This window comes from Neovison vison, chromosome 12 (genome assembly GCF_020171115.1).
Source record: "Neovison vison isolate M4711 chromosome 12, ASM_NN_V1, whole genome shotgun sequence".
Taxonomy (NCBI): domain Eukaryota; kingdom Metazoa; phylum Chordata; class Mammalia; order Carnivora; family Mustelidae; genus Neogale; species Neogale vison.
In genome coordinates, this window is record NC_058102.1 from 11,679,949 (window position 1) to 11,692,478 (window position 12,530).

General features: G+C 47.9%; 1 protein-coding gene across 12 annotated transcripts in view; it reads left to right on the forward strand.

Moving 5' to 3' along the window:
• Positions 1 to 709: 709 nt before the first annotated feature.
• The window catches only part of RBFOX2 (RNA binding fox-1 homolog 2), a 266,184-nt gene continuing 254,363 nt past the window's right edge, over positions 710 to 12,530 (forward strand). For 4 of the 12 annotated variants that reach the window (XM_044228805.1, XM_044228810.1, XM_044228808.1 and 1 more), the window contains exon 1: positions 715 to 934. In XM_044228805.1, the coding sequence (XP_044084740.1) occupies positions 749 to 934 (186 nt within the window). In that variant the 5' untranslated portion in view covers positions 715 to 748. Of the gene's footprint in view, positions 935 to 12,530 lie in introns of all 12 variants that reach the window. The other 8 variants (XM_044228802.1, XM_044228803.1, XM_044228809.1 and 5 more) reach the window with 5 other exon arrangements.

Consider the following 12,530-nt stretch of genomic DNA (forward strand, 5'->3'; position numbering starts at 1 on the left):
GCGCAAACTCCGCCTCCTCCGCGCGGGCAGGCACTCCGGCGGCGCGGCGCCTCCAGGACAAGCCTTCGGTCGGGCCGGAGATTCCCGAACTCCCCCGATCTCTTCCCGGCCTCCCTCGGACGCCCGGAGCGGAGGCGGCGGAGATTGCCGAGGGGCGCTGGCCCCGCCCCCGCCCCCGCCCCGCCCCGGCCTCCCGCGCGGGCTGGAGTCCCAGATCCCGGTCCCTCCCTCCTCCTTTCTCTCCGCCCGCCTTCCCGGGGCTGCCACAGTGGCGGGTCGGAGGCTCCCGGCCAGTCAGCTCGTTCCGGCCCCGGGCCCCTCCTCCCCCACCCCCCAAACAAACAGCCCTCCCCACGCCTCGGGAGCCCGGACCGCCCCCTTCCTCCCTCGGCCCGGCGTGTGGCGAGGGACAGTGTGAAGGAGCGAGCGCGGGCCGGCGGGCGAGCTCCGTGAGTGCGAGAGGCGGGGCGCGCGGCGGGCCGGGCCGGGCCGGGGTCGCGTGTGCGCGTGGGGGCGCGAGCGAGTGCCCGTCGCGACCCGCCGGCCGCCGCGAGCGAGCCGCCGGCGAGCGACGAGCGGCCACCGCCAGCCGCCGAGGGGCGCCGGGCCCGCGCGCGCGCACGCACGCACGCACGCGGGGGCGGGGGCAGGCGCGCGCCCGCCTGTCGCGACAGTCGGGGCCGAGGCCCAGGGGGAGGTGGCCTGTCGCGGGTCGCCCGGCTCCCGGAGGCGAGGGGGGCGCGGGCGGATGGCGGAAGGCGCCCAGCCGCAGCAGCCGCCTCAGCTCGGGCCCGGCGCCGCTGCCCGGGGGATGAAGCGGGAGTCGGAGCTGGAGCTGCCGGTGCCCGGAGGGGGAGGAGACGGAGCCGAGCCCGGCCTGAGCAAGCGGCCGCGCACCGAGGAGGCGGCGGCCGACGGCGGCGGCGGGATGCAGGTGACCGCGCGGGACGGCTCCCCGTTACGGCGGGGGTGCGGCGCGGGGGCCGCGAGGGCGGCGGGGGTACCGGGGCCGGGAGGGGGAGGGCCTGCGGGGGTCCTGGCTTGGAGGTGGGAGGGGGCCGGTCGGGGCCTGGTGGGGAAGGTGGGGCGGGCTCCCCGGGCTTGGAGGCGAAGAGTGCAGGAGGATCCCTGGGTGCCCGAGAGGGTCCCGATTCCTCGGGGTGCGAGGGGCTCGACGCGTGAATAGGTTTTGGTGGGAAAATCGAACATGGTTGAGGCGGGTTCCATTTCTTCAGACCCTTCCTTAGTTCCTTGGGGTGGAGTGGAAGCCGGGAGATCCTGGGTCTGTTGCCCAGAGAGCCGCTGCACTGAGTCGAGGACGGGGCGAGGGGCGGAGGTGGGGGGGAGTGGTGGAGACTTGAATCACATCGTTTTGGCAGCTCTAGACACACGCGGCGATGAGGCAGGGGAGCGGCGTTATAAGGGAGAGAGTGAAAAGCGAGAAAACTCCTCGAGAGCCCAAAGGGGATGTGGCTTAGCTTGTGGGTTCAATCAGTTACACAAGGAGTGTGAGAAGTACCAGGAGTTCGGTAGTGGTGTGGGGACGCCGTGGTACTCGGTCTCATTAAGTTTGTGGAGCAATGCTAATGAGTCTGGAGAGAGACACAGGACGTGCCCCTCCTTCTTTTGCCAGTTGCTTCTTGCGCGGCCGAGGATGCCCACCAGCTCTTTAATGTCCTGGGATATAAAAGAAAATTTGTGGGGCTGTTGGGAGACTGGATTCTGAGTCGTGGACTCAAGGATAAGCTGGTTGTTTTGGGTAGGGAATGGGAAAGGTAGTGATGATGTCAGTTGGCTTTGTAGTTGGAAGAAGAGCGGAAGCCTTCGGACCTTTTAGGATTTGGTCTCCGTTGGAAGAAGAGTTGCTGTGAAATGGTGGAGCAATTGTTTAGAGACCTGCCTAATTCTCTTAGAATCATAGAATGTTAGAGATAGAGGGGACCAGAGATATCATCTTTTCCAGGGGTTCTTCACCAGGATAGGCTTGGAAGACTCTTACGTTGGGTAGTTTACATGCACTTTTGGTGTTGGTGGGGAAGTCAGTAGCTTTCATCTTTTTGGGTTTTGTTTGTTTGTTTTGTTTTTCGTTTTTTCTTTTTTGGGAAGGGATTCAAGTCTCCAAGTGTTTTAACCTCCACATTTTGTAGATGGGGACTCAAAAGTCCAGAGAAGACTAGTGACTTGCCTAAGGCCACCCAGTTAGCTGGTAGCAAAACTAGAACTAGAAGCCTAGTCTTCTAATTCCTATTCCTGTGCTCTCTCCATTACACCACTCTTGGAAATCCCTGCAGTGCTAAAAGACTTCCTGTGCTCCGCTCCCAGCTTTTCAAGGCTCTGCCTGACTTCCTGTGTTAGAGACGGAGCTGTATTTAAGCATGGCATGTTTGCTGTGCGCTTTTGGGTCTCCTTTGCAGAGGCCACTCAGTTACTTGTGTTGATTTGGGTAAAGTGACCCTCTTGCTGTTTATTTTTGAATTCTTTTGTTCTGTTTGCCTGCTCTTGTTCCCCGTCAGAACTCTTGTCAGGCAGAGTGATTGTGAGAATTAAAAGCTCAGGGCCATGGAAAAAATACTGAGGAACATGGGGAGACTTCGGGTGATGTGGGTTAACATCGGCTGATCAGAAGAGGTGACTGGATGTAGGTGCTGGTGAGCACTGTTTGGTGCGTGGGTATATCTGTGTATGTCTGTATTCATTCATTGTTTCTGTCAATCATGGTTAACAGACACCCCCCTCTCTTTCCTCTCCTTTCCTCCTGGGGCCCATTATTTGCTGTTGCCTTCAAATTGGCCAAGGATAGTAGTATTTGGAAATGGAGCAGTGTGTAGGGACTTTGGAGTATGCAGAGGAAGGAGTGGATTAGGCCCTTTGGGTGTAGAACTGTCCCACAGAGAATCTTCTTCTCACTCTGTGTATGTGTGGATCTTTATTTATTTTTCAGGTCATGCGTTCTCATTGCTGTAGTTCTGACGCCCGTGTCACACGGGTATTCAGATCATCATTGATCTAGCCCCCTGCCTTCAGCTAGCTGTAAGCTTCTGAGAAAATCCCTTCTTTTGGGGCCTCTGATTTCTTAGTTGTAAAATAAAGGGTTTGTATAGGAGGACTTCTAAATCTTCTAAAAAATATAAGAAGTTCACTGACCTTAAGGTGCCTGGTGTTTCCAGTCTGGGTGGAGAGACAAAAATGGTGAAAAATTAAAAAAAGAGCATGCATTTATGTATGTGTGGTTTTTGTTTGTGTGTGTGTGTGTGTGTGTGTGTGTGTACGTGCATGCGCGCGTGTGCGCGCGTGTGTGGTGTATCTGTGTGAGAGAGAAAGTTCCAGAGAACAGGAGCAGAGATACTATGGGGCGGTTCCATGTCACAAGTCACTGCATAATTTAGAGCCAAAGTACGCCAAGGATTTGTGCCAATGGGTCCAGAAGAAGGAGATGATCGTTCCTGCTGAAATGGTCAAGGAAGGCTTTAGGCAAGGTTGACATTTGTGGTATGATCTGAGTAAAAGAGAAGTAATGCTCCCGAAAAGATAAAATTTAATGCTGGGTGACCCACACCTCGAGTACTTTGCTATATCATTTTGACAACAATGGTAGGATAGTTAATAGTCATTTAACGAATGTTTATTAAGCAGCTGCTATGTGCCAGGCTCTGTTTCACAGCGTAGGAGACATAGCCATATATAAAACAAAGACTCCGCTCTCATGTAACTAATAATCTCATAGAAAGAAACAGTAAAGAAATCAACAACTGTTATTAAAGGGTGGTGAGTGCCAAGAAGCAAAATAAAGCAGGGAGGGGGATGGAGAGTGAAGATGGTTAGGAAAGACCTCTCCGATGGATGACCTTAGAATGAAGTGAAGGGAGGGAATAGACCATTCACATATTTGAGGGACAGGGGTTCAGGTGGAGGAACTGTGGGAGCAGAGGCATTGAGAAAGAGGTATACTTGATGGGTCTGAGAGCAGAGGCCCGTGCGGCTGGAGCAGAAGGAGCGGCGGAGGGGCAGATGATTGTGGCAATGTAGAAATGCCCATGGGCGCTGTGCTGTGCAAGTAGGCACTTAAACAGTCTAGAGTAGCCAACTTGTTTAGTATATGGGTTGGTCTTAAAGCAGGTTTGTTTGTTTTCCTTATAGCTTAATACAAATGGAGCTTTTCTGAGGTCATAGCTCCTTCTAGGAAGCCTTCCCTGACAACTTTCACACCAGTCAGACTCTCCCCTTACACGGATGCTTACTTGTACATCATCTTGTGGTGTTCCTTGTTTTATTCATGTTCCCCTAGTGAGACTGTAAGCTTCTAGAAGCCAGACACTATATTCTCTTTGTTCTCTCCTTTGTAATACCTGACAGTGTTGGGTACAAAATAAACGCACACTGCCTGTGAAGTTGAAATTTACTTTTTACAAATGATTAAGGGGTTGGAAAAAATCAAGGAATTTAGGGGTGAGAGTTTGTTTCTGAAAATTCCTCAATCTTCTGAGTGTCAGAGGATTAACTTTTTTTTTTTTTTTTTACAGACAGAAGTCCTTTACTGGGGTTAATTTTCCAAGGCTGCCCACTAAATGGAAGTACAGCTCAAAGCTGTAGATTCCAAAGCTGAACCCTGTTGAGTTATAATCAGGAAACTTTTGGAGTAAATCATTACTTCCCAAAGTGGGCATAGAGGACACGAGAGAGTCTGTGGTGCTTCTCTGACAAGTCTTTGGCTAAGAAGGAACCGTAGGGGAGTGAGAGGAAGGATTGTGCCTTTCGCTTCATGTGGACAGAAGAGGATTTAGCACAGCCCTGGAAACAGTATACAAATAGAGAACCCTGAGCGGGGGAGGAGGGAAGAGCAAATTCAACCTGCAAATTGAAGTATGGTTTGAGAAGTGTAGTTAGTTGTCAAAGAGGGTGCTGGAAATGCTAACACGGTGAAAAGTGGAATGAGTTACATGTATAGGTGTGGGTGGTTCATTTCACCGTAAGCAAGTCTGATATATGTGGAACTTGGGTTTTATAAAACATCCTGGGGAGTCCGTTTCCTTCGGTTAGCTCTTCTAGTGAATGTAAACAATTTGATGATCAAAAATTCAGTTTTTGTGCAACTTTCTAGGAACTTGGCTGCTATATAAATAAAGCAAGGTGCACCTTAATTATGACTTAGAGCTTTCAGCAAAATCCTTTACGGCAGCGAGATGTGGGTTATGTGATTATTCTACGGCCGGCTAACTGCTTCTGACCATCGAGTCGTAAATCCAGTTTAGTGAAGTGGGTTCGGCAGTTGTTATTCTGGGAGTAGGAAAGCTTTTTTCCTGGTCTTAGGGCAGAGGCTCCAGGTAGCCTGTGATTTCTATGCGTATGTTACAGTTCTTGAACTTGCTTGTTTCCGGGTTTCTTTCCTCTTAGGTGCATGTCTCTTTGGATTCTTGTTTGGGTGTTTGGTGCTGATGTGGGACATGGTGCTACTATTTGAGTAGAGCTATAAAAATATTGTGCTTTCCTTCCTAGTAATTTCATGAATGATGTCTCACAAAAATTAGGGAGTTTTTTGTTTCTACTCGTCTTAGTCTCCTAGTGCATCATAACAAAATACCAAAGACCGGGTGGCTTAAACAACAGAAATTTATTTCTCACAATTCTCGAGGCTAGAAGTCCCAAGATCAAGGCGCTGGCAGATTCGGTTTCTGCTGAGGAGTTCTCTTTCTGGCTTCTCACTGTGTTCACGTGGCCTTTTCTCAGTGTGTGCTCCTGGACAGAGAGAGATCTCTCTCTGCCTCTTCTGAGAAGGGAGCTAATCCCATCATGGGGGTCCCCCCTGTAGACCTACACTAAACCTCATCACCTCCCAAAGCCCCCCTCCCCCAAGTACCATCGCCCTGTGGGCTAGGGCTTCAACATACTCATTTCGTGGGGAGACAGACGTTCAACCTGTAATGCTACCAGAGCTGTAAACAGTGTAGATGGAGAAACTGAGGCACAGTCACTTTAAAAATTACTGATTTTTTTCAAGCCTCACAAGGAAAGCCTGTGAATGTAACACTCGGAATGTCTTTGAGAAGGAGGAGGACGGATCTGAATTCAAAGTAGGTCTATTCTTCAGGGTGACTCACGAGACAAGCCTGAGTTGAATTTGTCTCCCAACTCCCGCTCCCCATTTTCTAGTCACCTTGTCATGTTTTTGTCTCTCACACTGACATGTGAACACAACAGAAGCTAACCAGAGATTTAACTTTAATTTTGGTGTAAAACAGACTGGTGCAGACAGGCCTCAAGATTACAGGACTGGGGAGAAAGACGCTCGCTCTTCTACTGCGTGTAAACCAGAGTGTTGCCCGTGCAGCGCCGGTCTGCCTTCTCTCAGGCCATCAGTTTTGATGCAAGGTTTTCACAATTTGTGCGACAGTAAAGGCAGTCATTTTAGTGAGTGACTTTGCTTGAATTTTTGTTGATATGCATTTATAGAGCATAGTAAACGCCTTTTTTCTGGTGCCTATGTGCACTCACTTCAGAGATGGAAGGGAAGAGCATCAGGGATGATGGGAAGGAAATGACAGTAATTGGATGAGTGCGCAGCTGGAGCGAGGGCCGGGGAGTGCATTTGGCGTTTTAGGTGGCCCCTAGGAGTATTGAATTTCTTTTTCTTCTCCCCTCCAGCCCCAATACAAGCAGGCGGCTTACATGGCTAAGGTTTCATTATCTAATCCATCACAGATCAGCTTGAATAAACCCATTGGCTGGCGCTGATCTAGTTAGGAGGGTAGTGCAAAGCTGCTTGAGCCAGGATTGGGGCAAATCGGATCAGAACTGCCATGTGAATCCTGGACATATTTCTGTAATTTGGGTGGGTAAAGACGTTTGGAAAATCACTTGTGAGAGAGAGAGAGAGAGAGAGAGAGAAGAGAAGAGCAAGTGAACAATCAGCCATGAGTTTTTCATATGTTGTGGGGACTCCGGGGGGAGAGTGTATGGAAGATTTGATCTATTTCTCTGGAGTATAGCCAAGTTGCTTTGATTCTTTGAGTCTGACTTTTTTGGGGTTCACCAATGGTCAGTAGTAATCTTTTTTAGTAGCATTTGGAGATCCCAGTTGTCATCACTTAGTTATGACTATTCTGAGTGAACCCTTGGTCTGAGACCGTATGGCGTGGGTCCCCTCTCTTAGTTTTTAAAAGGGAGATGTTGTTGTTAGTATTATTACGACCGACCTTAACATACGTAATTATGTTTGATATCCACGTATACGTCAAGTGTGGCGTGGTGAAAGAAACACTGTTTAGAGTTTCTCATTTTGGGTTTGACTCTTGGCTCCTCCACTTAGCAGATGAATGACCTTTGGTAGGATGTCTAACATCTGAGCTCCTGATTACACATCTGTGAACTGGGAGAATTAATACATACTCTAATGAGCTGCTTGATGAGTAACCAAGATGATCTGAAGTGTCTATCATGGAGCCCAGCAGTACCTGTTTATTCCTTGCCTCCCTTATAGGCTGCCGTACAGCGCTCCGTGAGGTCCTGCTCACTGCTTTATCAGCATGGAGTGGTTAATGTGTTTCCGACTGATGAAGTGTCAGAGTTGGGGACCACTAGAGATGAGCAGTGTGTTGAACTGAATGTGCTCGGCCTCCGGGTGGAGGAGGTGAACGGGCTTTCAAGTTAGAGGAGGAGGAGGGAGAGGAGAGGTTTGCTTCTTTGCTAAGCACTGAAAGAGCTAGTGAGTTACCACAGTGCCTGCACTGAGCAGTGGACTTTTCGTGGAACCCGTGGGATCTCCACTGGGAATGTGCATGACAGATGCTCTGGCCGTTCGGGGGGTACCCGGGATGCAGGAGTGGTGAGAATGTTGGTTGCGTTTCAGATATGACAAGGTTTGCTAGTTAATATTACATCAAATAGATAACACCTTTTGCTCTCTTTCTGGTTTGTGGAAATTGAGCTGGGATGCCTTTGTCTCGTCTGTCCTCAGTCTCTTCAAACCTGCCTGCAGACTACTAAGTCACCCACCTGAAAGAGCTTAATTTTTAAAAAACACTTGACAGTTTGTCTTTGACTTATAAAGTCCATTCTCTCTCATTTGGCCTCCTTCTGGCTTGACTTTGGCCTTTGTAGCCTCATTGAATTTTCTGCAGTCCACCTCTGAGTCTGGGGTATGAGGCTTCTGGTTTCCTTAGCATGCTATGCCACATGGGCTCATTTGTACCTCTGTGCCTTTGTTTCTGTTTTTTTTTCCTACCTGAAATTCCTGCCTCAGCATCTCTGTCTCTCATCCGCAAGGCTCAGTCTTCAGGATCAGTTGGGATACTGACCCCTCGTGGATGCCTTTTGTGTCTGCTCCCATTCCTCCCACATCCTGCCGGTTTCTAAAACATGGTGTCCAAAGCTCTGTTTCAGCGCATTTTACTTTACCAAATGGTAAAGTACCAGTGTCTGCCCCTCCACCCCTGCCCAAACTGTGAGATCGAGGGAGCCTTTGGGATCCCTAGGATTTAGCACTGTGCCTGCGCCAAGAAACTAGGATTTTTGTTGAATTGAACTTTGTCTCTCTACCCCTCAGTAGGGCCTGCAGATGGCTTTAATTGTTTCTCCAGATTTTCCCTGGGGGGTCTGGCCCTTGGTCTGCTTTCCAGCTCGTGTGAAGACTGGGAGCTGTGGGATTTGTGAATGGTACCTGATCTTTCCATTGATATCAGGGTTAAAGGTGAGAACAGGGTCTTTGAAAACAGAAGCAGGGATGGAATTTAACTGTTGAATGTGTTGGGTGGGCATGGCAACGTAATGTGTAGTTTCCTGTGCTCAGATATTAATTGAGTGCACGTGTGTATGTGTATAAAGCGCCTTTGTGATGGTGTGGTTAAGAAGAGAGGACCCACACAAGTAAGGAGCAATTAGAGCTAACCTGTTCCAGTTCATTGGAGCAGTCTGTTGATCTGCCTTTTACAGCGCTGCGGAGAGATGCTGGAGTGTTGCAGTTCAGAGATATTACCATCATCTGGGACTAAGCCCATTTGATCAACGGTGGACCTTAACCTTTCCCTTCCCAACGAATGAATTTCATAAGCTATTATAGCTTCTTTTGTGGCCACAGGAAAAATACCAACTGAGACACCTCACAAAATGCAGGCTGTTTTCCAGATCGCCCATTGGATGTGCTTGAAAATGAGGAAGCTTGATGGAGTTCCTTTAAACCTCAACCTTGGAAATAGATTCATAGATGTATTTTACAGGACTCGTTCCGCCCGTCCCTTGTTCTCCCTTCCTCCTTCCCTCTCAGCTTCTGATTTCTGCTCCTCTATAATCCTAGCCCGTTCTCTCTAACCTTGAGACTTCCTTACTTCTTCAATCGGGGCCCCTTTACAGGCAACCAGATGGACTTTGTAATGCCTTTGGCTTTTTGGGTTCTGAATGAAAAAAGCAGGTTCTAAGATGGGAATGAGAGAGACAGCAACCAGTAATAATATTACTTCCTTCTGATGTGTCCTGCACATACGTGGCATCTAGAAATTTCCGCTGAGGATTCAAGGCACGGGACACATGTTAAATACCGCTTATGAAGAAGATGACAATTTTGAATTGCTAAATGATAATGGTTGAGTAACTGCTTAGAAACCCGTTTTCCCAAGGGTGGAAACAGCCTTTGAAGTTTAGACTTCCCATAATGCTTGGGTGTGTTCAGCCATAATACTTGGGTTTTTTAGGGACCTAAGTCTTCAGATAATACCTTGGTATGTGGGATTTTTCCCATGGGATGGCTGGTTCCTTGGTTTTTCCTTTGCTGAGGAAAAGAAACTTTGCTCTGAGTATTGGATGTTTCATTCCAGGCATGTGGTTTCTGAGGTTACTGTGGTTACTGTTTTTTTTTCTTTTTGGCTGAATCGACTTTGTCGGATCCTAATTGTAAATATCACGGCAAGGCATGATTTATCATGAAGGGTAGGCAGGGTTGCTGTGGGACTCTCTTGGGGATGGGATTTTGCAAGGCGGGGAGCAGAAACTGTCCTAGTGGAACTAGAGGAAGAGCAGACCTGGTTGGGGGCACTCCGGGCTTTGAGTGTGAGCTCCAGCTACTGCCTGAGTTGGAACACTTGGGGAACAGAGGCTCATGGGAAGTTCTTCCATTTGCCTTATTTTGAGCAGCTTTTCCCTCGCACATTGGCAGCTGTTTGGAGGAGGGGGCGTTAATTGCTGTCCGCCAGAAGGATTTCCAAAACAGACCGATATGGAATTCATTTAGGGACTTATTTCAGGAGTATGTGGTTTGTCCTGAGTCAGGAGGACTTTGGTTCCATTTTCCTGGAAGTCGCCGGCTTCATGAGCCTGCGCTATTTATCTTGGACAGTTTGGCCAGAAGAAAAGCAGCTGCACAGTGCGTCCTTGTTGCGTGGAGCTTAGTTTCCTAGGTCATCCTCGTGGGGGTTTTATACAGTTACATTTACAGCCTTAAGTTTTCTTTTCCTTTTTTTATTCTCCCTCTGCAGTTCAGTATGCCCCAAACATTCTGAGGAGGGTGGGTCATGATTCTGGGTTAAGAAAAAGTAAAATAATTTTGGGTAAAAAGCAGGAATTGTTTAGCTTCCTCTCCCCTCTTTTCTTACTCCCCCTTCCAGTCCTTTGCAAAAGTGTCTGCAAATGAGGTCGCTTATCCCCTCCTCAGACTGTCTTGTCCCCTGATGCGCTGAATCTGTGACTCTGACAGCTTTCACCTGCTGTTTCTTGGTTTCCAGGGAATGGGATTGTGGGATTTTGCCGTTTCAAAGCAAAACCTGGCAGAATTGGAAGACGTTTTGTGGTGGCTCCCAGCGCCCACAAAGCTTAAACTCATTGGTTTGCACCTCATACAAACTTGCAGGAACACTGTCCCTGTCACTAGCCGGCACAGTGGGTTTGAGGACTTTGCTGGAACTTCAGGAAGTCTCCACAATGGCTCCCTCTCACAGTGGGAGCTTTGGCAAGGCTTACCGGGAGTTGGTAGGGCTTGTTTTGAGAGCGGGCCTCTGGTCTTAACGCTCCTGTGTGTCTCTGTAAGAAAGGCAGGACAGACTTGCTTGAAGAATGGGGAGAGGTGCTACGCAGCTCTCACAGATGTGGGGCCATTTTATACACGTCGGCCTGCGCCATCCTGACCTGCACGGTTTACCGTGTGTTCTGGGTGTTGTATTTGTACTTGAAGCCATGGTCTGACTCCTGACTTTGAATAAGGTGATTTGGCTGATTTTTTATATCATCCTGGACTTGGAATGATGCTGGTCATATTTAGAAGGTCCGTGTGGGGGCTTAGAAGTTAACTGTTTCTGTTGGCAAAGCCCCCTCCCCAGCCCCAGGTGCTACTCATATGTGCTACAGACGCATTTTTTTGGTCCCTCTGCTTGGTCTTACAGGTCCCTAGCTGCTTGTTTTGATTCCAAAAATTTGAATCCCCATTTTTGCTGTAACATTTTGGCTTTGATCTGGCTGTGTTTTACAGTGTTGGAGATCAATTGGTTAATTTTGGCATTGTGCATACATACAGGAGAAGTCTTTCAGAAAGGTGCTTATCACAGACTATTGGCGATTTTTGTCAGCTATGTAAAAATGCTGCGATTAACAGATACCCGAGTATCTGTGTGTATGTGCAGTTTTCCTTTATGCTTACTTTGCATTTCTTTTTCTCTCTAGGAGTAGTTCAGAGTCAGTGTTATCCTTTGCTTTTTAATCCTGGCCTGTTTCAGGAAACTTTTGTGTTTGATTTTCTTGGGCTTTTGTGAGGATCATTTATCCTTATTGGATTTGAGCTTCACGATGAATTGTTTTTTCCGTTTTAGTTTTAGGTAAAGAGTACATGCTTGTTTGGTTTAGTGGTATCCCAGAGTCTGAACAAACCCTAAACAATTTGTCAGCCATACTTCAGTTAAAAAAAAAAAGTATCCGTTCCAATACAAGAGAAACGCCTGACTGGTCCAGCATCCTGTTTCAGGTGAGAAAATTGTGTAATTCAATGTCCCAGGCTGTTCCATCGATGGCTCTTTGAGAAAGGAGAATAGGTGTCATTCTGCGGAGAAAGAAAAATCAAATAACTTTGGAATAGAGTTAAAATTTGAACAAAATTTGAAACAAAATAGAGTTAAACAAAATTTGAAAATTTGAAACTATCACATATTACTTCATAAGCAGATGCAACCCTACAGTTATAAAAATGTATTTAGTGAAGCATCTGTCCCCAGGTGCCCTGTATCCCTTCACTAAACAACTAACCCCCATTTTTTGTTTCTTGTGTTACCTTATTCTTTTTTCCCCACAGACACCAGCAAACTGGTGCCTTTGCACACTGCTATTTTCAGTGACTATATCAGAAGGTAATTTTTGTTTTTTAAGATTTTTAAAAAAATTATTTCTATTTTTATTTTTGGATTTTCTTATTTTTAAGTAATCTCTATACCCAACGTGGGGCTGCTCGAATTCACAACCTTGAGATCAAGAGTTGCAAGCCATACTGACAGAGCTAGCCAGATACCCAGTTAATTTTTTTTTTAAGATCTTTTTTATTTATTTGACAGACAGAGATCACAACT